The sequence below is a fragment of the Oncorhynchus masou genome, chromosome 24, assembly GCF_036934945.1.
Source record: "Oncorhynchus masou masou isolate Uvic2021 chromosome 24, UVic_Omas_1.1, whole genome shotgun sequence".
Taxonomy (NCBI): domain Eukaryota; kingdom Metazoa; phylum Chordata; class Actinopteri; order Salmoniformes; family Salmonidae; genus Oncorhynchus; species Oncorhynchus masou.
Window position 1 is genome coordinate 64866102 of NC_088235.1, and position 27862 is coordinate 64893963.

The 27862-nt window shown below is 40.2% G+C and overlaps 1 protein-coding gene across 3 annotated transcripts; it reads left to right on the plus strand.

Annotated features, from left to right (window-relative positions):
• The first annotated feature begins 5228 nt into the window (after nt 1-5228).
• On the plus strand, nt 5229-27862 carry LOC135512486 (nucleolysin TIAR-like). 3 transcript variants are annotated; one of them, XM_064934561.1, is made up of 13 exons: nt 5229-5408; nt 10927-11023; nt 13373-13522; nt 20023-20077; nt 20581-20668; nt 24131-24206; nt 24541-24649; nt 24750-24845; nt 24992-25076; nt 25584-25707; nt 25835-25992; nt 26397-26435; nt 26533-27862. In XM_064934561.1, the coding sequence occupies exons 1-13, from the start codon at nt 5380-5382 to the stop codon at nt 26651-26653; spliced, it is 1227 nt and encodes a 408-aa protein (XP_064790633.1). In that variant the 5' UTR covers nt 5229-5379; the 3' UTR covers nt 26654-27862. The 3 variants fall into 3 exon arrangements, with proteins under 3 accessions (XP_064790633.1, XP_064790634.1, XP_064790635.1); XM_064934562.1 differs by lacking the exon at nt 26397-26435; XM_064934563.1 differs by lacking the exons at nt 24750-24845; nt 24992-25076; nt 25584-25707; ... (1 more) ...; nt 26397-26435; nt 26533-27862 and having other exon boundaries at nt 24131-24238; nt 24541-24629.

Here is a 27862-nt window from a genome sequence, read left to right on the forward strand (position 1 = left end):
TATCTTATACACAATGTAAGGGGATAAAGAATATGTACATAAAGATATGAATGAGTGATGGTGCAGAGCAGCATAGGCAAGATACAGTAGATGGTATCGAGTACAGTATATACATATGAGATGAGTATGTAAACAAAGTGGCATAGTTAAAGTGGCTAGTGATACATGTATTACATAAGGATGCAGTAGATGATAGAGTACAGTATATACGTATACGTATAAGATGAATAATGTAGGGTATGTAAACATTATATTAGGTAGCATTGTTTAAAGTGGCTAGTGATATATTTTACATCCTTTCCCATCAATTCCCATTACTGAAGTGGCTGGAGTTGAGTCAGTGTGTTGGCAGCAGCCACTCAATGTTAGTGGTGGCTGTTTAACAGTCTGATGGCCTTGAGATAGAAGCTGTTTTTCAGTCTCTCAGTCCCAGCTTTGATGCACCTGTACTGACCTCGCCTTCTGGATGATAGCGGGGTGAACAGGCAGTGGCTCGGTTGGGTGTTGTCCTTAATGATCTTTATGGCCTTCCTGTAACATCGGGTGGTGTAGGTGTCCTGGAGGGCAGGTAGTTTGCCCCCGGTGATACGTTGTGCAGACCTCACTACCCTCTGGAGAGCCTTACGGTTGTGGGCGGAGCAGTTGCCGTACCAGGCGGTGATACAGCCCGCCAGGATGCTCTCGATTGTGCATCTGTAGAAGTTTGTGAGTGTTTTTGGTGACAAGCCGAATTTCTTCAGCCTCCTGAGGTTGAAGAGGCGCTGCTGCGCCTTCTTCACGATGCTGTCTGTGTGAGTGGACCAATTTAGTTTGTCTGTGATGTGTATGCCGAGGAACTTAAAACTTACTACCCTCTCCACTACTGTTCCATCGATGTGGATAGGGGGGTGTTCCCTCTGCTGTTTCCTGAAGTCCACAATCATCTTCTTAGTTTTGTTGACGTTGAGTGTGAGGTTATTGTCCTGACACCACACTCCGAGGGCCCTCACCTCCTCCCTGTAGGCCGTCTGGTCGTTGCTGGTAATCAAGCCTACCACTGTTGTGTCGTCCGCAAACTTGATGATTGAGTTGGAGGCGTGGGTTGCCGCGCAGTCGTGGGTGAACAGGGAGTACAGGAGAGGGCTCAGAACGCACCCTTGTGGGGCCCCAGTTTTGAGGATCAGCGGGGTGGAGATGTTGTTGCCTACCCTCACCACCTGGGGGCGGCCCGTCAGGAAGTCCAGTACCCAGTTGCACAGGGCGGGGTCGAGACCCAGGGTCTCGAGCTTGATGACGAGCTTGGAGGGTACTTGGAGGGTACTATGGTGTCAGCAACCATCATTTCTGTGTTCCAATGGGACGTTGTGTTAGCTAATCCAAGTTTATCACTTTAAAAGGCAAATAGATCATTAGAAAACCCTTTTGCAACAATGTTAGTACAGCTGAAAACTGTTGTTCTGATTAAAGAAGCAATTAAACTGGCCTTCTTTAGACTAGTTGAGTATCAGCAGGATCAGCATTTGTGGGTTTGATTACAGGCTCAAAGTGGCCAGAAACAAAATAACTTTCTCCTGAAACTCGCCCTGGTGCACAACGGAGCAAGAAGACAAGCACATTAGAGTGTCTAGTTTGAGAAACAGACGCCTCACAAGTCCTCAACTGTCAACTTCATTAAATAGTACCTGCATAACACAAGTCTCAACGTCAACAATGAAGAGGTGAGTTGCAAAGAAAAAGCCATATCTCAGACTGGCCAATAAAAAGAAAAGATTAATATGGGCAAAAGAACATAGACACTGGACAGAGGAAGATTGGAAAAAAGTGTTATGAACAGACAAATCTAAGTTTGAGGTGGAAAACAAGGAAGTGACCCCAAACTTTTGACCGGTAGTATATATATATATATATATATATACACACACATACACACTACCGGTCAAACGTTTTAGAACACCTACTCATTCAAGGGTTTTCCTCAACTTGGACTATTTTTATAGAATAATAGTGAAGACATCAAAACTATGAAATAACACATATGGATCATGTAGTAACCAAAAACGTGTTAAACAAATCAAAATATATTTTAGATTCTTCAAAGTAGCCACCCTTTGAATTGATGACAGTTTTGCACACTATTGGCATTGTCTCAACCAGCTTCACCTAGAATGCTTTTCCAAACGTCTTTAAGGGGTTGTCACATATGCTGAGCACTTGTTGGCTGCTTTTCCTTCACTCTGTGGTCCAACTCATTTTTTATTTTATTTCACCTTATTTCACCTATTTAACCAGGTAGGCTAATTGAGAACATGTTCTCATTTACAACTGCGACCTGGCCAAGATAAAGCAAAGCAGTGCATCACAAACAACAACACAGAGTTACACATGGAATAAACATACATACAGTCAATAATGTAAGTCTATAAACAATGTGTGCAAATGAGGTAGGACAAGGGAGGTAAGGCAATAAATAGGCCATAGTGGCTAAATAATTACAATATAGCAATCAAACAATGGAGTGGTAGATGTGCAGAAGATGAATGTGCAAGGAGAGATACTGGGGTGCAAAGGAGCAAAATAAATAAGATAAATAACAGTATAGGGATGACGTAGTTGGATGGGCTATTTACAGATGGGCTAAGTACAGGTGCAGTGATCTTTGAGCTGCTCTGACAGCTGGTGCTTAAAGTTAGTGAGGGAGATATGAGTCTCCAGCTTCAGTGATTTTGCAGTTCGTTCTAGTCATTGGCAGCAGAGAACTGGAAGGGAAGGCAGCCAAAGGAGGAATCGGGGGGTGGCCAGTAAAATATACCTGCTGGAGCGCGTGCTACGGGTGGGTGCTGCTATGGTGACCAGTAAACTGAGATAAGGCAGGGCTTTACCTAGCAAAGACTTATAGACAACCTGGAGCCAGTGGGTTTGGCGACAAATATGAAGTGAGGGCCAGCCAACGAGAGCATACAGGTCGCAGTGGTGGGTAGTATATGGGGCTTTGGTGACAAAACGGATGGCACTGTGATAGACTGCATCCAATTTGCTGAGTAGAGTGTTGCAGGCTATTTTGTAAATGACAGCACCGAAGTCAAGGATCGGTAGGATAGTCAGTTTTACAAGGGTATGTTTGGCAGCATGAGTGAAGGATGCTTTGTTGCAAAATAGGAAGCCGATTCTGGATTTAATTCTGGATTGGAGATGCTTAACGTGAGTCTGGAATGAGAGTTTACAGTCTAACCAGACACCTAGGTATTTGTAGTTGTCCACATATTCTAAGTGAGAACCATCCAGAGTAGTGATGCTGGACGGGCGGGCAGGTGTGAACAGCGATCGGTTGGAGAGCATGCATTTAGTTTTACTTGTATTTAAGAGCAGTTGGAGGCCACGGAAGAAGAGTTGTATGGCATTGAAGATCGTCTAGAGGTTAGTTAACACAGTGTCCAAAGAAGGGACAGAAATATACAGAATGGTGTCGTCTGAGTAGAGGTGGATCAGAGAAGCACCAGCAGCTAGAGCGACATCCCAAATCATCTCAATTGGTTTGAGGTCATTTGATTAGAGGCCAGGTCATCTGATGCAGCACTCCATCACTCTCCTGCTTGGTCAAATAGCCCTTACATAGCCTGGAAGTGTGTTGGATCATTGTCCTGTTGAAAAACAAATGATAGTGGGACTAAGTGCAAACCAGATGGGATGGTGAATCGTTGCAGAATGCTGTGGTAGCCATGCTGGTTAAGTGTGCATTGAATTCTAAATAATTCACTGACAGTGTCACCAGCAAAGCACCATCACACCTCCTCCTCCATGCTTTACGGTGGGAACCACACATACAGAGATCATCTGTTCACCTACTCTGCGTCTCACAAAGACACAGTGGTTAGAACCATAAATCTCAAATTTGGACTCATCAGACCAAAAGACAGATTTCCACCGCAGCAAGTCTCTTCTTATTATTGGTGTCCTTTATTAGTGGTTTCTTTGCAGCAATTCGACCATGAATTCCTGATTCACACGGTCTCTTCTGAACAGTTGATATTGAGATGTGTCTCTTACTTTAACTCTGTGAAGCATTTATTTGGGCTGCAATTTCTGAGGCTGGTAACTCTAATGAACGTATCCTCTGCAGCAGAGGTAACTCTTGGTCTTCCTTTCTTGTGGCGGTCCTCATGAGAGCCAGTTTCATCATAGTGCTGAATGTTTTTTTTGATAGCACTTAAAGGAACTTTCAAAGTTCTTGAAATTATCCATATTGACTGACCTTCATGTCTTAAAGCATTGATGGGCTGTCGTTTCTCTTTGCTTATTTGATCTGTTCTTGCTTGGACTTGGTCTTTAACCAAAAAGGGCTATCTTCTGTATACCACCCCTACCTTGTCACAACACAAGTGATTGGCTCAAAAGCATTAAGAAAGAAATTCCACAAATTAACTTTTAACAAGGCACACCTGTTAATTGAACTGCATTCCAGGTGACTACCTCATGGGGCTATCGAGTGGTGCAGTGGTCTAAGGCACTGCATCTCAGTGCTCGATGTGTTGCTACAGACACCCTTGCTCAAATCCAGGTTGTATCACAACTGGCTGTGATTGGGAGTCCCATAGGGTGGTGCACAATTGGTCCAGTGTCATCTGGGTTTGGCCAGAGTGTGGGCTGTCATTGTAAATAAGAATTTGTTCTTAACTGACTTGCCTAGTTACATTTAATTTAAAAAAACATTGTTAAAAAGCTGATTGAGAAAATTCCAAAGATGTCATCAATGCAAAAAATAATCTCAAATATAAAATATGTTTATTTGTTTAAGATTCCATGTGTTATTTCATAGTTTTGATGTCTTCACTATTATTCTACAATTTTGAAAATAGTTCAAATAAAAAAATGAGTTGAATGAGTAGTCCTAACGTTTGACTGTCACTGTGTGTATACATAGGACATCAAATACTGTAAAAATCAGCAGGGAATGAGCTCAAAGTAGTTTTAATTTAGAAAATCTATTCCCATACATAGAGGTTTATGTAATCGTATCCCACTGTAAGGTATGAAACGGTTGTTTTTGTCAAATAGCCTAACGTACTATATCTGTTTGGGAGTCTTGCTGTCAATTTGCAGTGTATGCTACTATTTTTAACTATGTTGCCGCTGCCCCATTCGGGCGCTGCATCATTTGTGAGTGTTTACTGTTGCCTTGTTTTATTCTGGTGCTGACTCAACTTTATTTTTCACTCCCAGTCCCTCTGTAGGCGACATGCGCATGTGCATCAGTCAGCTTCCTGGCTCTCCGGTTTGCGCCATTTTCTTTCTCTTAGCTAGCTAGCTTAGTTAACGTAGAAATAAATTGATTTAGGCCCTCTTCTTATTTAATTCAGCACACCCAGTTCGTTAGTCGACATTTATGCCAATCGATTTCTGAACATGGAAGACGAATGCCACCCCAAAACCCTGTAAGTAGTCAACACAACAGTCACGACGTTGCCAAGTTAGCTTGCTAATGTTAGTTAGCTATCGACCTCAACAGCTTCCTCATTTCAACCTCTCACTCTTCAGTATACTGTTTCTCTCCAAGTGAAACAAAGGTTACAGAGCTATCAAGTAGGCTGACCAAACTATATACATGAACTTATGCAATAATATATTGCATGACACATCAGCAAGTTAGAACTACTTAGCTAGCAAGCTATTGGCATCTTCTTAACTAGCTATTTTCATGTTGAAATGTCCCAATCATGGCTGGTCTAAGGTGAGCTCGGCACGCTCAACTTCGTTCTTATATCGAGAACGGAGTTGAACGTTCCTCAGCTTGGCTGGCTTTGGATAACGTTAGCTGTCAGCGAGGTGCTTTTAAACATTTCAAAATAAAAGTCCTGCACGTACGTCATATGTGGACAATAAGTGAATCATTTGTGGTGGACTTTTATTTTGACATGGGGGTACACAGGAAGTGAGTCTCCGACAGACTCACGTTTCAATCTGTTTTAATAATTACGATCCTTTAAATATTTCTCAAATTCCCCGGTTATAATGATCAACCTTCCTGCCCGCCAGCGCAGAATATTAATGGAATTGTATTTAACTTCTGGCTTCCCATGGACTGGTTTTGTCCAACCTAATACATTTAAAAGCAAAGCTAATGTATGTAAATCTCCCCGCACCAACGAATTGTTTTTAGCAACGCAGGTGTATTTACCGTTGACAAACCCCATTCCATACAAACGAGGCAGCAATGAAAAGAAATGGGCTGTGTTTGCGTCAAAATCTGGGGTTGGTAGCAGGTTAGCCTAGTGGTTAGAGCGTTGGACTAGTAACCGAAAGGTTGCAAGTTCGAATCCCCGAGCTGACAAGGTACAAATCTGTCGTTCTGCTCCTGAACAGGCAGTTAACCCACTGTTCATAGCCGTCATTGAAAATAAGAATTTGTTCTTAACTGACTTGCCTAGTAAAATAAAAAGCAATTTAAAAAATGTTTCTATTCATGCTTTGATTGACATGGTAATTGCCCGATTGCATTGGAGAAAAGTTGAAAAAACTGAATCCTCTGACGCTGTACATTAAATTGTGAAGTCTCATAACATGCATAATGCAAATCATTCTGTGTCGTACAGTCTCTCCACCTGGTGTAGCTCTTCTCTCTTCAATTACAAATAAGAAAGGGTACCAACACCTAGTTAATTGTACAACTGAATGTATTCGTTTTTTGCGTTGTCACTGTAAATCAACATGACTCTCAAAAGCTGCGATAGCCGCTGTTTACTTCTGAAGATAACTTTAGCGCCGCCCTAAAAACGATTCATATTCGACACAAATCTTCAAATAAGTATGTAATGACATTTTATATAAACTCTTTATAGTGTTTTATTTAGAGCTTAGAGGTGATAAGTTGGACAGATAAGCCATGTGGGAAACTGCTTTTTTCACCTTCTCCCCCTTTCACACAGTAGGTTTCGCTTCCCCTCCCGTCATTTAAAAAAAGACCATACGGAGCTCATTGCCTTCTTCAATCATGCAGAGACGTGCAGCATGAAGGTCTCGTCATTAATTTTGATGAAAAGGGTAGAAATTGTGCTTTACAATGGTATTCATATTACAGTTGACCTGGAAGTATTACTTTTTTTATGCACTAAAATAAGGTCAATTGTACGTTACCGCACGATGTACAAAATGCGTCAGCTAACTATGCGTACATTGGTGTTAAGTGATGCCTTCCCCTTGTCTCCATACTGAAGTGGTGAGGTGAAAGTGTGTTATTTGAAATTAATTATCTATTGTTAGGTAGTATCAACTCAAGTGGATATGTTAGCTAGCTACAACTCTAACTGCTACTTTGGTTAGTCGAGCTAGCTATAATAAATAATTAGGCTTTAATTGCAAACAGTACCTTGGTCCTTCTTGTTTAACCAATTTAGGTCTTAATTGTGAACAGCTGGTGTGCAATCTCTAATTATGTAAGTCTCAAGGTTCTGCTTGCATGAGTTAGAATACCTCATGATAGACAGCTAAGAAAAAATTCGATAAACTCTCTTGGTAAATAGTATGGTCTATACTATTTACCAAGAGAGTTTTCATCAAAATGTTACCACCACAAACCAATGTTGGCACTAAGACCGCACTCAATGAGCTGTATAGAGTACCAGAGTATGAGTCATAATATGGGAAATGGTTCCAAGAATTTTTCCACCATTAATTTTTCCCATAGGGGATTTTTAGAAACATTTAAAATAAGGGCTGTGTTTCATGTAGGCATACCCTGGCGTGACGTTTTGATAACCATGTAACTCTATCTAGGACAAGGTGACTATAATATAGTCAATATATTCGCCTGTAGTTACCCCCCCACTCCTTCAAAAAAAAAAAAAGGAACCGCTAATGTGACTATCATAAAGAACTACAAATGCCATGATGATCTGAACGAGACTGCCAAATTGAGGCAATGGTAAGAATCTCTGGATGAACAATCTAATGTTAGCTAAATGTAGTAATTAATAAATTGGCTACATTAATTTAAATAAACAATTCTGTGAACTGTCTTATGCAAGTTTTCAATTGACACAATACCTGTTAGCAAGGGTGTCAGCTAGAGATGACGTGCAGGTTTTGCATGATGTCTACTTTGATGCTTATTAGAATTTTCGAATCTGAGAGTAAATAGAGCCGAATATATTGATAATTCACCTTGTCCAAAAGAGATTTACATGGTTATCAACATGTCACTTCAGGGTAAGTCTACTTGAAACGCAGCCCTTATTTTAAGTGTTTCTAAAATCCCCTATGGGAAAAATGTATGGTGGGAAAATGATTGGAACCATTTCCCTTTTTGACCACTAAGTTTTTAAAGGGTATTATGGCACCTCCACTGAGGGACTCTGTATGGCCATAACCATAAGAATACAAGAAAATGTTCACCTAGAGGCGGCGCTCCTAGTGGTCGGTGGCTTTAAGGCAAGAAAACTGAAATCCATTTGACCTTATTTCTACCAGCATGTCACCTGTGCAGGTGGAAAAACTCGAGATCATCTTTATTCTGCATACAAAGCTCACCCTCAGTCCCTCGCCCTGCATTTGGTAAATCTGACCATAACTTCATCCTCCTGATTCCAACTTACAAGCAAAAACTAAAACAGGAAGTACCAATGACGTGCTCAATACCGGAAGTGGTCTGATAAAGTGGATGTTAAAGGAAAAATCCACCCAAAACCACTAATTCCTATCATTTACACTGTTACATAACACTAATATTAACATTCATTCACAAGGCTTCAGGACCAGCTGATTACCAGGGCACCTACTCAGAACATGTGCTGACCAGCTGGCAATCTTCATCGCTGACATTTTTTTTACCTCTCCCTGACCCAGTCTGTAATACCTACATGTTTCAAGCAGACCAGCATAGTCCCTGTGCCCAAGAACGCCAAGGTAACCTGTCTAAATGACTATCGCCCCGTAGCACCTGTAGCCATGAAATGCTTGGAAAGGCTGATCATGGCTCACATCAACACCATCATCCCAGACACCCTGGACCCACTCCAATTCGCATACCACCTCAATAGATTCACCTGGACAACAGGATCACCCATGTGAGAATGCTGTTCATTGACTACAGCTCAGCATTCAATACCATAGTGCCCTCCAAGCTCATGACTAGGCTAAGGACCCTGGGATTGAACACCTCCCTCTGCAACTGGTTCCTGGACTTCTTGACGGGCTGCCACCAGGAGGTGAGGGTAAGCAACAACACCTCCGCCACGCTGACCCTGAACACGGGGGCCCCTCAGGGGTCCGTGCTTAGTCCCCTCCTGTACTCCTTGTTCACCCACGACTGTGTGACCGCCACTACTCCAACACCAGACGACACAACGGTGGTAGGCCTGATCACCGACAACAATGAGATAGCTTACAGGGATGAGGTCAGAAACCTGTCAGTGTGGTTCCAAAAACCTCTCCCTCAACGTCAGCAAGACAAAGGAACTGATCGAGCACTACAGAGGGCAGAGCACTCCCCCATCCACATCGACAGGGCAGTAGTGGAGCAGTTAGAGTTCCTCGGTGTCCACATCACTAAGGAATAATCATGGTCCACACACACCAACAGAGTTGTGAAGAGGGCACGACAACGCCGTGTCCTCTTCCTCATGAGGCTGAAAAGATTTGGCATGGGCCCTCAGATCCTCAAAGTTCTACAGCTGCACCATTGAGAGCATCTTGACTGGCTGCATCACCGCTTGGTATGACAACTGCTTTCCATCTGACCGCAAAGCGCTACAAACGGTTGTGCGTATGGCACAGTACATCACTGAGGCCAAGCTCCCTGCCATCCAGGACCTCTATACCAGGCGGTGTCAGAGGAAGACCCTAAAAATGTTCAGAGTCTAGCCACCCAAGTCATAGACTGTTCTCTCTGCTATTGCACGGCAAGCGGTACCGATGCACCAAGTCGGGACCTTACAGGACCCTAAACTGCTTCTACCCCCAAGCCATAAGACTGCTAAGTAATTAATCCGGGTAGCTATTGTTTAACTATTTAAATATTTAACTACCTGCATTAACCCATCACATACACTGCTGTTACTGTTTATTATCTATTATTATCTATTCAGTTGCCTAGTCACTTTCACTACCTAAATGTACAAATCTACCTCAACTACTTCGTACCTCTGCACGTCGACTTGGTAATGGTACCCTGTGTATATATGATTCCAAGAACACAGGATGAGATGTTACTATCCTTTGTGCAAGCACTTCCAAGAGTTAATGAACAGTGAGCGTGGTGAAATTTGGGGAGCGCATCGTCAGTAGTGTACCTTTGGTTCCTAGGGTGTTTCGGCCTTTCACACTATACACCCTCCCCAAAGGCGGCCAGCGACAGGGTGATCAATCCTACGCTTGCGTCCCATTCCCAATTAGTCATAGGAGTTGCCTTGTTGTTGATAGCCAACATTATCGTTACTCATTGTGTATTTATTCCTCGTGTTATTATTGTTCTATTATTTCTCATTTTTGTCTCTACATTGTTGGGAAGAGTCCATAAGCATTTCACTTTTAGTCTACATCTGTTGTTTACATAGCATGTGACTGATAACATTTTAAATAACTCTTTCAGTCTACATTTTTTCAGATCTAGAGGCTATACAGACCTATAGGCTAAACTTTAAAATGCATATTCAGACCTTTAGCCTTTGGGGGTGCTCTATTGCTAAAAGGGGTCTCCTAGGCCTAGAGCCGAAAGTCCCCTAAATGGACAGAATTCTTTTCCAGATATGTCCTCATTGTACAGACAGGGCCACACCTTCCCACAACCATTAACAAAGGCAGATTTGTGTGCCTAAAACTAAAAATTAATGAGATCTTATTCCATAAATAACATTCAAAGAAACATTTTAAGCAACTAAACTTCCATAGTGTAGCCTATCCTTAAATCATCAGCTTCCAACCTTCTAAGATCACTAATTTACCCCATCTTTTTCCTAGGTATGTTGGTAACCTGTCCAGAGATGTAACAGAAATTTTGATTCTTCAGCTGTTCACCCAAATTGGACCTTGCAAAAGTTGTAAAATGATAACTGAGGTAAGATGTATTCTGCTCTATTAACTTTTTGATTTATGTAGACAATTATTTTAATGGATTATGTACTAGGTGTAGGAATTCAAGTCAGTATACAGGGTACCTACTATGGTTAACCTTTGACTGTAACAACTGTCATTAGTTTGGTTTCCATCCAATTGGTGACAGATTTTCATGCAAATATGCAAAAATCTGCATAAAGAAAATATATGCATTTCCCACCAGTGGTGTGTTTCCACCAAATAGAGTTGTTGTGGAGAAAAATCAGTGCGTGATGACCTAGTGCACACAATATCCTTTTTTGCTTAAGTTTTCATGTACTGAATAAAATCTCAATTTCAATGTGTTTCCATTGCATTTTCAACTTCCAATAGTTTTGTGGGGGAAAAATTCTGTTAAATAGCAAATGTGCCTGCTCTGGTCTTGGCACATGCACTTTAGCCAACAGCTCGCAGATACAGTGCGGGTAGGCTAGTCTACATGAGATTATTATGGATAACATGTTGACTAGACCACTTGCGTGTGTGCGTCCGCATGTTGATTTTGTCCAGAAGCGTTCAGGACACACAGGTTAAAATATCAAAACAAACTCTGAACCAACATTAAACATTTAGTTAGCTAGCTTGCTGTTGCTAGCTAATTTGTCCCGGGATATAAACATTGGGTTGTTTATTTTCCCTGAAATGCACAAGGCCCTCTACTCTGACAATTAATCCACAGATTAAAGGGTCAAAGTTTGTTTCTAGTAATCTCTCATCCTTCTTCCAAAGAAGAAGCCTGGCAACCAACTTTAAGGTGCATTACCACTGCCAACTGGACTGGGGTGTGGACCTTAGTTCATCTTTCAATCACCCACGTGGGTATATGCTCCTAAAAACCAATGAGGATATGGGAGAGGCGGGACTTGCAGCGCATCAAGCGTCACAAATAGAACCAAGTTCTATTTTAGCGCCTGGCTACGCAGACACTTGTTTGCGTAAGCGAGCAGTGAGGGTGCAATGATTGAATAAAATGTATGTGTACATTTATTTTGCAACCCTTGCGCACGGTGTGGTCAGCATGTAAGAGTGAGAATCATTTTTATTTGTCAAATGGCAGTCAACCATCAATCATGATGTCACCAGAATAAGACCCTTGGAAAGGAGCATCAAGCTCATCAGCATTTACGTCAATTTCAATGGTATGACTTTACTCTCATAAATACAGTGGATGGAAACGTGGTTATGGCACATACCAGTTTCACATAATTGTATCCCATCTTCCATAAAATTTGAATGTTGCCTTTGTTCTTATTTTTCACTTAAAACTGATTACATTTCCATCATGTTGATAAACACACCATGATCTAGAGGCAAAGAAACGCACACCTTTTTAGGCGAGGTGCTGGCTAGCGGAGTGGAACACTTAAAAAAAATAAAGGAGAGCCACACACTCTAGGAGCTCAGATGCAAAAATATTTATGTCCAACGTTTCGACAGACAAGCTGTCTTCATCAGGGTATAATGACAAACACTGCGGGATGACTCATTTATATAGTGTCAAAAGACACACACAGGTGTCTGTAATCATGGCCGGGTGTGGCCTGATATCATTGGTTAATTCTCATATATTAAAATTTAATACAAAAAACATAAATGGATAACATACAATCATAGATACAATTTGGCTACATAAGCCTACAAAACATTTACAATAGCAAAATCACATGAATGGCTTCAGATCAAATTGTATCTATGATCATACTCTATCCATTTGTTTTTTTTTAATGCTATTTTAATATGGCCTACCATGGGATGCTGATGTAATGGCCTCTAGCGGACCTGTCCTCGTTTCTCAACTTCTCCAGCATAGCTGGCTGAGACGGTATAGGCTACCATCCATATGAACGAGATGACAGTCTTTGGTTTGATCTCTTTTTTTTCTTTTTGTCCTGAATGTCTTGTTTCGTCAGATATTTCAGGGGATATTTACTAGTCTAAATGGGGTGTTTTCTGTTTCTGATACTTTTCTCTCCCCTTTAGTAAATGTATAATTAGGCCTTTTTCAAGGCCTCTACTATTATAGTGGGTTATATCTAGATATGTGCAATGAATGCAATCAGATCAAATTGCTTATTTTTTTTAAATGTACAGAACAGCCTTTAGGTTAGCCGTTGGCATATCTGTCCCAAAGAAGAAAGCTAGGGTTATTGAATCCCAGCCTTTTAAACAATGTTACATATTGCAAGACAATGTTGATGATACATGGTAATCCCCCAAGTAGAGTAACATGGTTACTCAGTTCTTGCAGTTGTATTCCAAATAATGTTATATGTTTGGCAATAATATACTCTCCCAACTTTTTTCCCCTCAGCAACCCGATAGCAGGAGGATGAACTCTTCTGTCGGATTTTCTGTTTTGCAGCAATCAAGCAATGACCCGTATTGCTTTGTGGAGTTCTTTGAACATAGAGATGCTGCTGCTGCCTTAGCAGCAATGAACGGGAGAAAGATATTGGGAAAGGTAATTTTTCCATTCAAATGTAGTACTCTGTGTGTGGAGGCAGTTTTCTTGCTAAGAAGCGCTGGTTATAACTAGGGTTGAATGGCAGGAACCCAATTACTGAGATTTACCGGGATTTACCGCACAACACCACTCCCTTTTCCCCCGGATAAATAACTGCAAGAAACCGGTAGATTATTTATAAAGGATGGTGTGAAATGGAACTGTTAAATTACGTGCCATGTCTAAATCGAGATTGCATGTAGACGTATCAGCTCATCATGGTAACTTTTGTTCTTGTGACAGGTAGGCCTACATTTTCTGCAGCATAGCCTACGCTACAGTAATATAAAGACAGTGTGTGTCTAATTTACCCATCTCTATCTGGCTTTTGTGGGTCACCTTGTTTTTTTAATTGTGAAGATAAAATGTTTTTTGTTTTTTTCAGCTGCAGAGTTTTTAAACAGCCTGTCACTCGAATGTCATTGCCATAAATTAGTGCACGTGCAAGCACTCTTCTCAGTCTTTCTCTCACTCTATCAACTCCATTCAAATTGCATCCAAATAGATCATCCTGTTCTAGATTGCTATATAGCCTTATATATAGATGTCCTAGCCTACCTCTTTCAGGTAATACATTCAATGCAGTATCAGCCTTATATTTAGCTAGTTAATGATGGGTTGTGCATAATAAGCTGCGAGTGCGCAATGGTGGTAGGCTATAGCAGTTATTTATTCATACCCATGACCATTCCTGAAGAGAAGTGAAAGCCTTCTGCATCTAATTCTAGACCTATATTATTCAAGGATGTCATTAGAATGATGAAGACAAGGACAACAACTTATTTCATTTAACTTTTGAAAGTGAGGAAGGAATGAAGCAACAATAGAGAGTTTAAGGAGGTAGGCTAATAACAGGGGAAATATTATGAAAGGTATATAGAGTGCATTTGGATAGTATTCAGACTCCTTGGCATTTTCCACATTTTGTTACGTTCCAGCCTTATTCTAAAATGAATTAAATAAAACAATTCCCTCAGCAATCTACACACAATACCCCATGATGACGAAGTGAAAGCAGATTTTTAGACATTTTTGCTAGAGTTTAAAATAAAAACATAAGTATTCAGACCCTTTGCTTTGAGACTCGAAGTTGAGCTCTGGTGCATCCTGTTTCCATTGATCATCCTTGAGATGTTTCTACTACTTGATTGGAGTCCACCTGTGGTAAATACAATTTATTGGACAAGATTTGGAAATGCAAACGCCTGTCTATATAAGGTCCCACAGTTGATAGTGCATGTCAGAGCAAAAACCAAGCCATGAGGTTGAACGAATTGTCCGTAGAGCTCCGAGACAGGTTTGTGTCGAGGCACAGATCTGGGGAAGGGTACCAAAACATTTCTGCAGCATTGAAGGTCTACCAAGAACACAAGTATGTAACCACCAAGACTCTTCCTAGATCTGGCAGCCCAGGAAGACTGAGCAATCGAGGGAGAAGGGCCTTGGTCAAGGGGGTGACCAAGAACCTGATGGTCACTCTGACAGAGATCCAGAGTTCCTCTGTGGAGATGGGAGAACCTTCCAGAAGGACAACCATCTCTGCAGCAATCCACCAATCAGGCCATTATAGTAGAGTGAAGCCAGACGAAGCCTCTCCTCAGTAAAAGGCACCTGACAGCCTGCTTGGAGTTTGCCAAAAGGCACCTAAAGACTCAGACCATGAGAAACAACATTCTCTGGTCTGATGAAACCAAGATTGAACTCTTTGGCCTGAATGCCAAGCGTCACGTTTGGAGGAAACCTGGCACCATCCCTACGGTGAAGCATGGTGTTGGCTGCATCATGCTGTGGGCATGTTTTTCAGCGGCAGGGACTAGGAGACTTGTCAGGATCCAGGCAAAGATGAATGGAGACAAGTACAGAGGGATCCTTGATGAAAACCTGCTCCAGAGTGCTCAGGCCTTCAGACTGTGGCGAAGGTTCACCTTCCAACAGGACAATGACACTAAGCACACAGTTAAGACAATGCAGAAGTAGCTTTGGGACACGTCTCTGAATGTCCTTGAGTGGCCCAGCTAGGACTTGTACCTGATCGAACGTCTCTGGAGAGACTTGAAAATAACTGTGCAGCAACTCTCCCCATCCAACTTGACAGAGCTTGAGAGGATCTGCGGAGAAGAATGGGAGAAACTCTCCAAATACAGGTGTGCCAAGCTTGTAGCATCATACTCATGAAGACTCAAGACCGTAATTGCCGCCAAAGGGTGCTTTAACAAAGTAATGAGCAAAGTCTAAATACTTATGTTAATGTGATACCATTTTTTTCATATATATATTATATACATACACAGTGGGGCAAAAAAGTATTTAGTCAGCCACCAATTGTGCAAGTTCTCCCACTTAAAAAGATGAGGCCTGTAATTTTCATCATAGGTACACTTCAACTATGACAGACAAAATGAGAAGAAGAAAATCCAGAAAATCACATTGTTCGATTTTTAATTAATTTTTTTGCAAATTATGGTGGAAAATAAGTATTTAGTCACCTACAAACAAGCAAGATTTCTGGCTCTCACAGACCTGTAACTTCTTCTTTAAGAGGCTCCTCTGTCCTCCACTCGTTACCTGTATTAATGGCACCTGTTGTTATCTTGTTATCAGTATAAAAGACACCTGTCCACAACCTCAGTCACACTCCAAACTCCACTATGGCCAAGACCAAAGAGCTGTCAAAGGACACCAGAAACAAAATTGTACACCTGCACCAGGCTGGGAAGACTGAATCTGCAATAGGTAAGCAGCTTGGTTTGAAGAAATCAACTGTGGGAGCAATTATTAGGAAATGGAATACATACAAGACCACTGATCATCTCCTTCGATCTGGGGCTCCACGCAAGATCTCAACCTGTGGGGTCAAAATGATCACAAGAATGGTGAGCAAAAATCCCAGAACCACACAGGGGGACCTAGTGAATGACCTGTAGAGAGCTGAGACCAAGGTAACAAAGTCTACCATCAGTAACACACTACGCCGCCAGGGACTCAAATCCTGCAGTGCCAGACGTGTCCCCCTGCTTAAGCCAGTACATGTCCAGGCCCGTCTGAAGTTTGCTAGAAAGCATTTGGATGATCCAGAAGAAGACTGGGAGAATGTCATATGGTCAGATTAAACCAAAATAGAACTTTTTGGTAAAAACTCAACTCGTCGTGTTTGGAGGACAAAGAATGCTGAGTTGCATCCAAAGAACACCATACCTACTGTGAAGCATGGGGGTGGAAACGTCATGCTTTGGGGCTGTTTTTCTGCAAAGGGACCAGGACGACTGATCCGTGTAAAGGAAAGAATGAATGGGGCCATGTATCGTGAGATTTTGAGTGAAAACCTCCTTCCATCAGCAAGGGCATTGAAGATGAAACGTGGCTGGGTCTTTCAGCATGACAAAGATCCCAAACACACCGCCCGGGCAATGAAGGAGTGGCTTCATAAGAAGCATTTCAAGGTCCTGGAGTGGCCGAGCTAGTCTCCAGATCTCAACCCCATCGAAAATCTTTGGAGGGAGTTGAAAGTCTGTGTTGCCCAGCAGCAGCCCCAAAACATCACTGCTCTAGAGGAGATCTGCATGGAGGAATGGGCCAAAATACCAGCAACAGTGTGTGAAGACTTACAGAAAACGTTTGACCTCTGTCATTGCCAACAAAGGGTATTTGACAAAGTATTGAGAAACTTTTGTTATTGACGAAATACTTATTTTCCACCATAATTTGCAAATTAATTAATTAAAAATCCTACAATGTCATTTTCTGAAGAAAAATTCTAATTTTGTCTGTCATAGTTGAAGTGTACCTATGATGGAAATTACAGGCCTCATCTTTTTAAGTGGGAGAACTTGCACAATTGGTGGCTGACTAAATACTTTTTTGCCCCACTGTATATACACATTTGCAAACATTTCTAAAAACCTGTTTTTGCTTTGTCATTATGGGGTAATGTGTGTAGATTGAGGTAAAACAACAATTTAATAAATGTTATAAGGCTGTAACATAAGAAAATTTGGAAAAGGTCTAGGGGTCTGAATACTTTCCGAATGCACTGTATATGCGTCAGCCTAATAACTATGCAAATGGTCCCTAATATAAAAAATATAAAAATAAGGAAGCCTATACCTATGCTGCACCAGAATCATATGTTTTGTTCTGCTTTATCGTGGTTTGAACGAGGTGCGTAATTTCAGTCCATATAATACAATAAGTTCACACTCAAAAAGATTTAGCCTACTGGAGCTCGTTTAATTTATTTACACGAGAGCATATAGCTAACAACGTCTATGAGCTTTTATGTTTTTCTGTCGTGCGTAATGTGTAGTAGCCTGTATCATGTATAGTTGAAGTCGGAAGTTGACATACACTTAGGTTGGAGTCATTAACTCACTTTTCAACCACTCCACAAATTTCTTGTTTAACAAACTATAGTTTTGGAAAGTTGGTTAGGACATCTACTTTGCGCATGACACAAGTAATTTTTCCAACAATTGTTTACAGACAGATTATTTCACTTATAATTCACTGTATGAAAAATCCAGTGGGTCAGAAGTTTACATACGCTAAGTTGACTGTGCCTTTAATTTTCTGGAAATGTCCAAGCTGTTTATGTCATGGCTTTAGATCGGCTAATTGACATCATTTGAATCAATTGGAGGTGTACTTTTGGATGTATTTCAAGGCCAAACTCAGTGCCTCTTTGCTTGAAATCATGGGAAAATCAAAGGAAATCAGCCAGGACCCCAGAAAAAAAATTTTTTTGTAGACCTCCACACGTCTGGTTCATCCTTGGGAGCAATTTCCAAATGCCTGAAGGTACCACGGTCATCTGTACAAACAATAGTATGCAAGTATAAATACCATGGGACCTCGCAGCCGTCACATCGCTCAGGAAGGAGACGCGTTCTGTATCCTAGAGATGAATGTACTTTGGTGCGAAAAATGCAAATCAATCCCAGAACAACAACAAAGGACCTTGTGAAGATGCTGGAGGAAACGGGTACAAAAGTATCTAAATCCACAGTAAAATTAGTCTTATTCTGACATAACCCGAATGGCCGCTCAGCAAGGAAGAAGCCACTGCTCCAAAACCGCCATAAAAATTCCAGACTACAGTTTGCGACTGCACATGGGGACAAAGATAGTACTTTTTGGAGAAATGTCCTCTCGTCTGATGAAACAAAAATATAACTGTTTGGCCATAATGACCATTGTTATGTTTGGAGGAAAAGGGGGAGGCTTGCAAGCCAAAGAACACCATCCCAACCATGAAGCACGGGGGTTGCAGCATCATGTTGTGGTGGTGCTTTGCTGCAGCAGGGACTGGTGCGCTTCATAAATAAATAGAATCATGAAGGAAAATTGTGGATATATATATTTTTTTACCTTTATTTAACCAGGCAAGTCAGTTAAGAACAAATTCTTATTTTCAATGACGGCCTGGGAACAGTGGGTTAACTGCCTGTTCAGGGGCAGAACGACAGATTTGTAGCGACCTTCCGGTTACTAGTCCAACACTCTAACCACTAGGCTACCCTGCAACATCCCAAGATGTCAGTCAGGAAATTAAAGCTTGGTTGCAAATGGGTCTTCCAAATGGACAATTACAAAATGGCTTAAGGACAACAAAGTCCAGGTATTGAAGTGGCCATCACTAAGCCCGGACCTCAATCTTATAGAAAACTTGTGGGCAGAACTGAAAAAGCGTGTGCGAGCAAGGAGGCCTACAAACCTGACTCTGTTACACCAGCTCTGTCAGGAGGAATGTGCCAAAATTCACTCAACTTATTGTGGGAAGCTTGTGGAAGGCTACCCAAAACTTTTGACCCAAGTTAAACCATTTAAAGGCAATGCTACCAAATACTAATTGAGTGTATGTAAACTTCTGACCCACTGGGAATGTGATGAAAGAAATAAAAGCTTAAATAAATTACTCTCTACTATTATTCTGACTTTCACATTCTTAAAATAAAGTGGTTATCCTAACTGACCTAAGACAGGGAATTTTTACTATGATTAAATGTCAGGAATTGTGAAAAACTGTGTGTAAATGTATTTGGCCAAGTTGTATGTAAACTTCCGACTTTAACTGTATATATTGGAAAACTGCACAATCATTTGGCCATTTTTGGGCTTGGGCTCATTCAATATCGTTACTGTAGGGATCATAAAATGTATTTAATATGTGGCTCATCAGGCTCAGGTAGCATCAGGTTAGAATGTTCTTGCTGATCAAAGCTCTAATCAAATCCAGACATATTTATATGCCTTATAATGCTTTTGAATGACACTTCCGGTTTTGGCTGGAAACACGGTCACCTGGGAGAAAAGTGATTTATTCTCAGGATGGAACATCTGTGAAATACCGGAATGATATTCAACCCTAGTTGTAAAACCTTTCACAGTTGCTTTAAGGGCCATGGAATGAATGTCTTTGCTCCACTTACGTTTCATTGTTCTGTGAACTGTTTTTTCTTCAGGAGGTCAAAGTAAATTGGGCAACCACTCCAAGTAGCCAGAAGAAAGACACATCTAGTAAGTGTTTACATTTGAACCTTTTAATCTTTTACTACAAAGGCAGTATAAAATAATAAAAACAATTCTAAATGCACTCGCACATCTGAGCGATCTTTTGTTTATTTTTTCTCAGTAAAAAAATCTATAAGATTTATTGTCACATACACAGGATAAGTGCAGTGAAATTTTGTAGTACGGTCACATAAGTGTTTAGTGGGTGTAGCGAAATGCTTGTGCTTCTAGCTCCAACAGTGCAGTAATATCTAACAAGTAATATCTAACAAATACATAACATATACCCAATACACACATCTAAGTAAAGGAATGGAATTAAGAATATAAGGACAAGCAACGCTTTAAATGCCTTGTTCAAGGATACATTGACAGATTTTCGACGTTGTTGGCTCGGGTATTCGAACCAGCGACCTTTCAGTTACTGGCCCACCGCTCTAACTGCTAGGCTACCTGCCACCCAGTAGCTACATTAGAGAATAATAGTTATTCTGTCTTGATCATTTCAGATCACTTCCATGTATTTGTTGGAGACCTGAGCCCTGAGATCACCACTGAGGATATCAAAGCTGCATTTGCACCTTTTGGGAAAATCTCGTAAGTTGCTTTGTGTTTTAAGCTTGTCGGATTTAGTATGTTGTATCCAGACTTGACATCCCCTGGAAATTGTTTTTCTCTGTTATTTTTTCAAATCATTCGAGTAACTTTAGAGATCTTCTCATAATAAATGTGTTTGTAAGAGGTCCATGAACAGAATAGATGTGTAACTATATACCGTGCATTCGGAAAGTATTCAGACCCCTTGACTTGTTCTACGTTTTGTTACGTTACAGCCTTATTTTAAAATGTATTAAATAGTCGCCCCCCCCCACCTCCCCTCATCAATCTACACACAATTCCCCACAATGACAAAGCAAAAACAGTTATTATATTTAATAAATTTGGAAAAAAATAAAAATAACTGAAATATATAATATTTACTTAAGTATTCCTTTACCTAGTACTCTGTTGAAGTACTTTTAGCAGCGATTACAGCCTCGAGTCTTCTTGGGTATGACGCTACAAGCTTGGCACAACTGTATTTGGGGAGTTTCTCCCATTCTTCTCTGCAGATCCTCTCAAGCTCTGGGAGGATGGGGAGAGTTGCTGCACAGCTATTTTCAGGTCTCTAGAGTTCAAGTCCTCTGGCTGGGCCACTCAAGGACATTCAGAGACTTTGTCCCTAAGCCACTCCTGCGTTGTCTTGGCTGTGTGCTTAGCATCGTTATCCTGTTGGAAGTTGAACCTTTGCCCCAGTCTGAGGTCCCGAATGCTCTGGAGCAGGTTTTCAACAAGGATCTCTCTGTACTCTCGATCCTGACTAGTCTCCCAGTCCCTGCTGCTGAAAAACATCCCCGTATCATGATACTGCCACCACCATGTTTCACTGTAGGGATCTTGCCAGATTTCCTCCAGACATGACACTTGGCATTCAGGACAAAAAGTTCAATCTTGGTTTCATGAGACCAGAGAATCTTGTTTCTCATGGTCTGAGAGTCCTTTAGGTGCCTTTTGGCGAACTCCAAGTGGGCTATCATGTGCCTTTTACCGAGGAGTGGCGGCCAGCTCTAGGAAGAGTCTTGGTGGTTTCAAACTTCTTCCATTTAAGAATGATGTAGGCCACAGGGTTCTTGGACTTTCAATGTTGCAGAAATTCTTTGGTACCCTTCCCCAGATCTGTGCCACAATACAATCCTGTCTCGGAGCTATATGGACAATTCCTTCGACCCCTTGGGGTGATTTATTTTTTTGCTCTGACATGCACTGTCAAGCTGTTGGACCTTATTTTAGACAGGTGTGTGCCTTTCCAAGTCATGTCCAATCAATAGAATTTACCACAGGTGGACTCCAAGTTGAAGAAACATCTTAAGGATGATCAATTGAAACAGGATGTACCTGAGCTCAATTTAGAGTCTAAACAGCAAAGGGTCTGAATACTTATGTAAATAAGATATTTCTGTGTTTTATTTGTAATACATTTGCAAAAGTTTCTAATCTTGTTTTTGCTTTGTCATAATGGGGTATTGTGTATAGGTTGAGGACATTTTTTTTCTTTAGTCCATTATAGAATAAGGCTGTAACATAACAACATTTGGAAAAAGTCAAGGGGTCTGAATACTTTCCGAATGTGTTGTATACTGTAGATATAATTTCTTTGATTATGGGTTGAAATAACATTTTAAAGCACATCACACCCAGTCTTGATACATACATCTCTATCCCTGTTTTGATCATTTGTGAAAAGCAGGATGACAGAACAAGTGACAAATTATTTTCAATTGTAATTCGTTGACTAAAACCCCACTAATTTCACAACTCAACTATTTTCACTGACAACATTGAATGTCAGCTTTCTGTTTTCCCCTCGTGCTTTTTTGATAAATGTAGGAAATGGTAAGTAGTTTGGTATGTCAAATATAAGATTGCAGGTCAAGCTTTGTATGTGTAACCCTGAAAAGCATTCAGCCTTTCAGTAGTTGTGAGTCTCAGTTAAGTAATAGCGTTCTGGTTATTTTTACAGAAATGCTCATAGGATTGGACAGGAGCTTGAAGTCTAACAGCAAGGAACTGTGCACACTGGAAACTCAGATGTAGACTTTTCTCTATCTATTTATTCTATTCCTCTCTTTTTGTGTTTTTGTATTAACATGACCTAGTTTAGTATAACAAACGCCAATATTCAATACATATACTTAAAGATTTGTGTAAAACTGATTCTGGTTTGTTAATGTTGATAGTTTTTATGCTCCTTTCCTAAAAATCTGAAAATGTTTTCAAATTTGCAGCTCACCAAACTCCATAATGGTGGTAAAGAATTTACCAGGAAAAATAAAGAAATCTGTTAACAGGCCATGTATGCCATTTTAATTCCTTTTTTCTCTTTGATATTTATATATATTTATATTGGTAGGATGAGCACCATCAGCAGATATTAGGAATGCATGGTAGTCCATAAGAAGTGTTGTGGATTATAATGGGTGCACTGTTTGACAGGGAACCCTTAACTGAAAATGAATCTGGAGAAAGAAGCAGTTTAAACTATCAGTGTAGGTTGCATTTGTTTGTACTTGTTTTTGTTTTCAAATGCTGCCTTTTTATCAGTAATCAGTTGAGGGTTTTTAAGGTAGTTAAAGGTGCTTGAATAGTGTTTTACAGTATTACTTACTGTACCTGCCAGTGTTGTGATTGGCTGTGATATCATTCTGTTGATTTCTCCCGCCGGAACAGCATCTGTCGTCAAAATGGGAAAGCTGTTCTGACTATGTGGTATTGTTATCTAGTGGAAATCGCTCTGTCCTTTCCTGGTTGCAAAAATTCTACACTGTTTGCAAAGTTACAGTTTAAGTGAGAAAACTAGCACTGAATAGTGTAGGGAATCATTGTACCATCTAAATTGCTGTGTTTTTATATTTTCAATAACAAAATGTTATTTTTTTTATTCTTCTGTTTGAAGCTGGTGGACCAAAACTGAAACGGTTACAGCTTCAAACAGCTGTAAAAACGGTATTTATTGTTTTTGAAAATTATATTTCACAGCGATTTAGATTGTAAAATGATTCCCTACACTATTCAGTGCTTGCTTTCTCACTTAACTTAAGTGAACAGTGTAGAATTTTTGCAACCAGGAAAGGACAGAGCGATTTCCACTAGATAACAATGCCACATAGTCAGAACAGCTTTCCCATTTTGACGACAGATGCTGTTCCAGCGGGAGAAATCAGTAAACTATCACAGCCAATCACAACACTAGCAGGTACAGTAAGTAATACTGTAAAACACTATCATTACACTGTTAATGCAGATATATTATGGCAGATATATTATGGACCTTTTCTGAAATTACAATGCAAAGATTTAAACAAATCCTATGTGTAGCACCTTTAAGATATTTATTGGGATTTTAGGGGACAGTGTAGTCGATTCGAAGTTCAGTGTATGTGTGTGTGTGTGGTTCCTTTTAATTTATGCATGTTATACAGTGGTGCAATGGTCTGATGCTATTGTCTTGTGTCCTTCCAGGGATGCTCGTGTTGTGAAGGACATGACTACAGCGAAATCTAAGGGGTATGGATTTGTGTCCTTCTATAACAAACTGGTAAGGCTCCGGTGCAGGAACACAAGATGAAGGTTATTTCTATTTCTGTTTACTATTTTCTATTTTCAGTAGATTTGATCTTAAGATAATTTAAGTTTTATAAATAAGTACACTGTAAATGCACATTCTGTGTGCTCTGTTGGTTGTTTTGTAACTTAAGTACAAGTTGTAGTTTATTTGATAATTCCTGTTGAATATATATTCTTCTCCATCGTTTAGTATGCAAAACATGTTTTAAATGACATAATAATAATAATAGCACATAGTTTATAGAATGTGTATAGAACAATGTAGAATCTGGAGAGGAAACGTTGTCTTTTGTTTTAAACAACAGGATGCAGAGAATGCCATTGTGCACATGGGGGGACAGTGGTTAGGGGGACGCCAAATAAGGACCAACTGGGCAACTCGCAAGCCACCCGCCCCAAAGAATGTGCAAGACAGTAAGTATGAGTGAGATAAGACTGTGTTGATTTAATAGAGTTGAAAAGGGTGTTATGAGGCCTAGTGTTCATATTTATCTCCTTTGTATATTTACACCAGATGGCTCGAAGCAGCTGAGGTTTGAAGATGTAGTGAACCAATCCAGTCCCCAGAACTGCACCGTGTACTGTGGAGGAATCCAGTCCGGACTATCAGGCAAGTTAATTTAAACATGAAAAGTTACACTCAGACTGTTTAGAATCAATCGTTAGATGTTCCCAACAAATAGAGTTTGGGGAAACAAAGACTGGGTTGGCAGATGAAGGTGGATGATTGTTTCATTGAAATCTTTTTCCTTGCAGAGCATCTCATGCGACAGACTTTTTCACCCTTTGGACAAATCATGGAAATAAGAGTTTTCCCAGAGAAAGGTTACTCTTTCATCAGGTACCGTTTTATTCTGAGCAAAGATTCCCTATTTTATTTATGTACAACACTATGTATTGCCTCATTCTGCCTGTAGATGGCAGTACCGGTATATGACTCAATAATAAATCTTCTAATACTACACCAAAAGCCCCCAATAATAATGTCTACTGAAGAATCCAATCAGATTTATTTGTGGAAGTAGTTAAATGGTTTTATTCTTTTTTGGTTATGCTTTATAATAACTTGGATATTATTATTATTATTATATATCCTTATAAATTATTTTAAGCATGTTTAAATGGTATAAATGTTCATGAATTAAATAGTTTGTTTATTCATATGTTATTACAGTGTGTTTTCCTATGATTGGTATTCTTGAAACGGTACTTATTCCTTAACACTGTCATACCATAAAAAAACAAATTCCTCTCATGTTGCACATTTTTTTATTTTACACTGTGATTGCAGTGCTGAATTACTTTTCTTGACCACCGTTTCTTGTCAACATTTGTGTTCTCCTGACAGGTTTTCCTCCCATGAAAGTGCTGCCCATGCAATTGTTTCTGTAAATGGAACATCCATCGAATGCCACATAGTGAAGTGCTACTGGGGAAAAGAATCCCCCGACATTGCCAAAAGCGTACCACAGGTAGCACACAAGTATATTTAATTGAGACACTGCTCAATTAAAATATTGACATTTCCAAGTGCACATTTTTTTCTTCTTTACTCACCAAGAAAAGTATTGGATTATGATCAATTGTATCTTTAAACAGATGGAGTATGGTCAGGGTCAGTGGGGACAATGGAGCCAAATGTATGGGAGCCCCCAGGCCCAGCAGTATGGACAACAGTACATGGCAAATGGTTGGCAAGTGCCCTCTTATGGAGTGTCTTATGGACAGTCTTGGAATCAGCAAGGATTTGGTGTAGAGTAAGTATAAACTAATTACTCAGATCATGCATATTGTGAAATGCTCCTGAAAGGAGAATTATTTCCTTATAGTATCCAAACTCGTTCAGTTGTTTGCAGCACTTGTTCATTAGGGAGCTCTGTTCTTTTTTCAGACTATACTGTAGGCTTCCTGGTGTGATTGCACAAAAGAGGCTCACATTGCTGGTTACATTCAGAACATTTTTATCAAGACTTGTTTGCTTTCCTCAACAGTATCTATTTAACATTTCAACACCATTACTACTTTTCTGTCAACAATATTCTCCTTTACCACAGTTTCTTGTTGACATTTGCAAGCATAGGCCTATATCCAGTGTCATTGGCAAACCTGGTGAAATGGTTTGACTCCAGAGCTACACTAAACTATGAGATCTTGTTCACAGGGACTCCATTCTGGCTGCAGCAGCACAGAACCTTTCAAGGTGACAAATGCAATCAGTGTTTTATAGCCCAAAGCTTTGACTTACCAGCCTCTGTGTCATTCCTTGACCCATATTGTGGTTGTCTTCTCTCTTGCAGACAGTCCCAGTCCCCAGCCTGGGTTGGAGGGTTTGGATCCCCGGCACCGTCCCAGCCCCAGACCGGTCCTGTGATGCCCAACCAGGGAAACTTCAACATGGCTGGCTACCAGACACAGTGAGCAGGCTCTCACTCATATCAATAACACAGGCATGTCACCAATTCAGAATTAGTGGACTTTCAATTAGGAGAAGATAAAGAAATTAGCATTGTAATCTAATCATCTGGAGAGATTGTGTTAAAGCAGAGAAGATCAGGAACAATAGCTTAACTCTCAGATATATGAGTAAGCAAATGTTATTTATAAAGACAAGCAGTGGGGGGGGGGGGGGTGTTTTTATTGGCTGAAGTTATGTACAAATGAAATGTCAACAGGTGGTTGAAACAAAACTTGGACTGAATTTTCATGCTTTTATATAGGGGATATCTTTAAAAAAAAAAAGAGTTTTTGTTTACTACTTAATGTAGCCTAAAATGGACTTAAAAGGTCATTTGTATACCCTAGTTTGTCAGAGGACATTGCATAGGAACATAAAGCTCTTTAAATGGTTAGTTTCTCCTCATCAACTCTGATTGTGCGTTTGCTGATTTTAAATCACTTTCTGAACTTTTGACAGATGTGAGTAAACACATTTTCAGTCTCCTGTTTTAAGAAGCACTTTTAGGGTTCACATGTTAGCTGTAAATCTTCGAATGAGTATGGATTTGCGTGCCATTATGTATATTTACATTTTATTTGCTTCACTCTCTTTATCTCTTGACATTGTACTAGCCGAATTTCTTGAAAATGCGTGTAAATCTGTATGTTATTATTTGATTATACCTGTAAATGTCACTTATAAAGGAAAAGGGTCAGGAAGGCCAAACATTTATATTACCCTCAACCTGATTTTAAAATAAGGATTTCCAAGCATGTACTCTTTAGTGACACAGGACCTCCAAAAACCTAATTCTGTATATACTGTAGATGGGTGTGCAATGCAGGGCTGACATATTGAATATATTCAATATAATTTACAAAGAAGCCTTAATTTAAATGTCAGTTACGTCACCATTCATTATTTTACTCACTGAAGCCCTGTTAGAAACATGAACTCTAGATTTTAGAACTGATATTGTGTGCCATTTTCAGATAATAGCAGGCGACGAGGAGTTAACATTTCCTGGAAACATTGAGGGTGTATTGCACGTTTTTGAAAATGTATTATCTTGGTTGCTCAAAGTATTGAATGTAAATGGCAGAATTGTTTTAATGATGAATAAAGCTCAGCGATTGACAAAATTCCCTTTTCAATGTAAAAGGGTCTCAATAAAAATGATTATTGGAAGA

Bases quoted from the DNA above. Each gene is read 5' to 3' on its own strand.
- LOC135512486 (XM_064934561.1), top strand. From the start codon at position 5,380: ATGGAAGACGAATGCCACCCCAAAACCCT. The intron at 13,523-20,022 runs GTAATTTTTCCA...TTTTTTCTTCAG, and splicing joins GGAGAAAGATATTGGGAAAG to GAGGTCAAAGTAAATTGGGC. The intron at 24,207-24,540 runs GTAAGGCTCCGG...TTTAAACAACAG, and splicing joins TGTCCTTCTATAACAAACTG to GATGCAGAGAATGCCATTGT.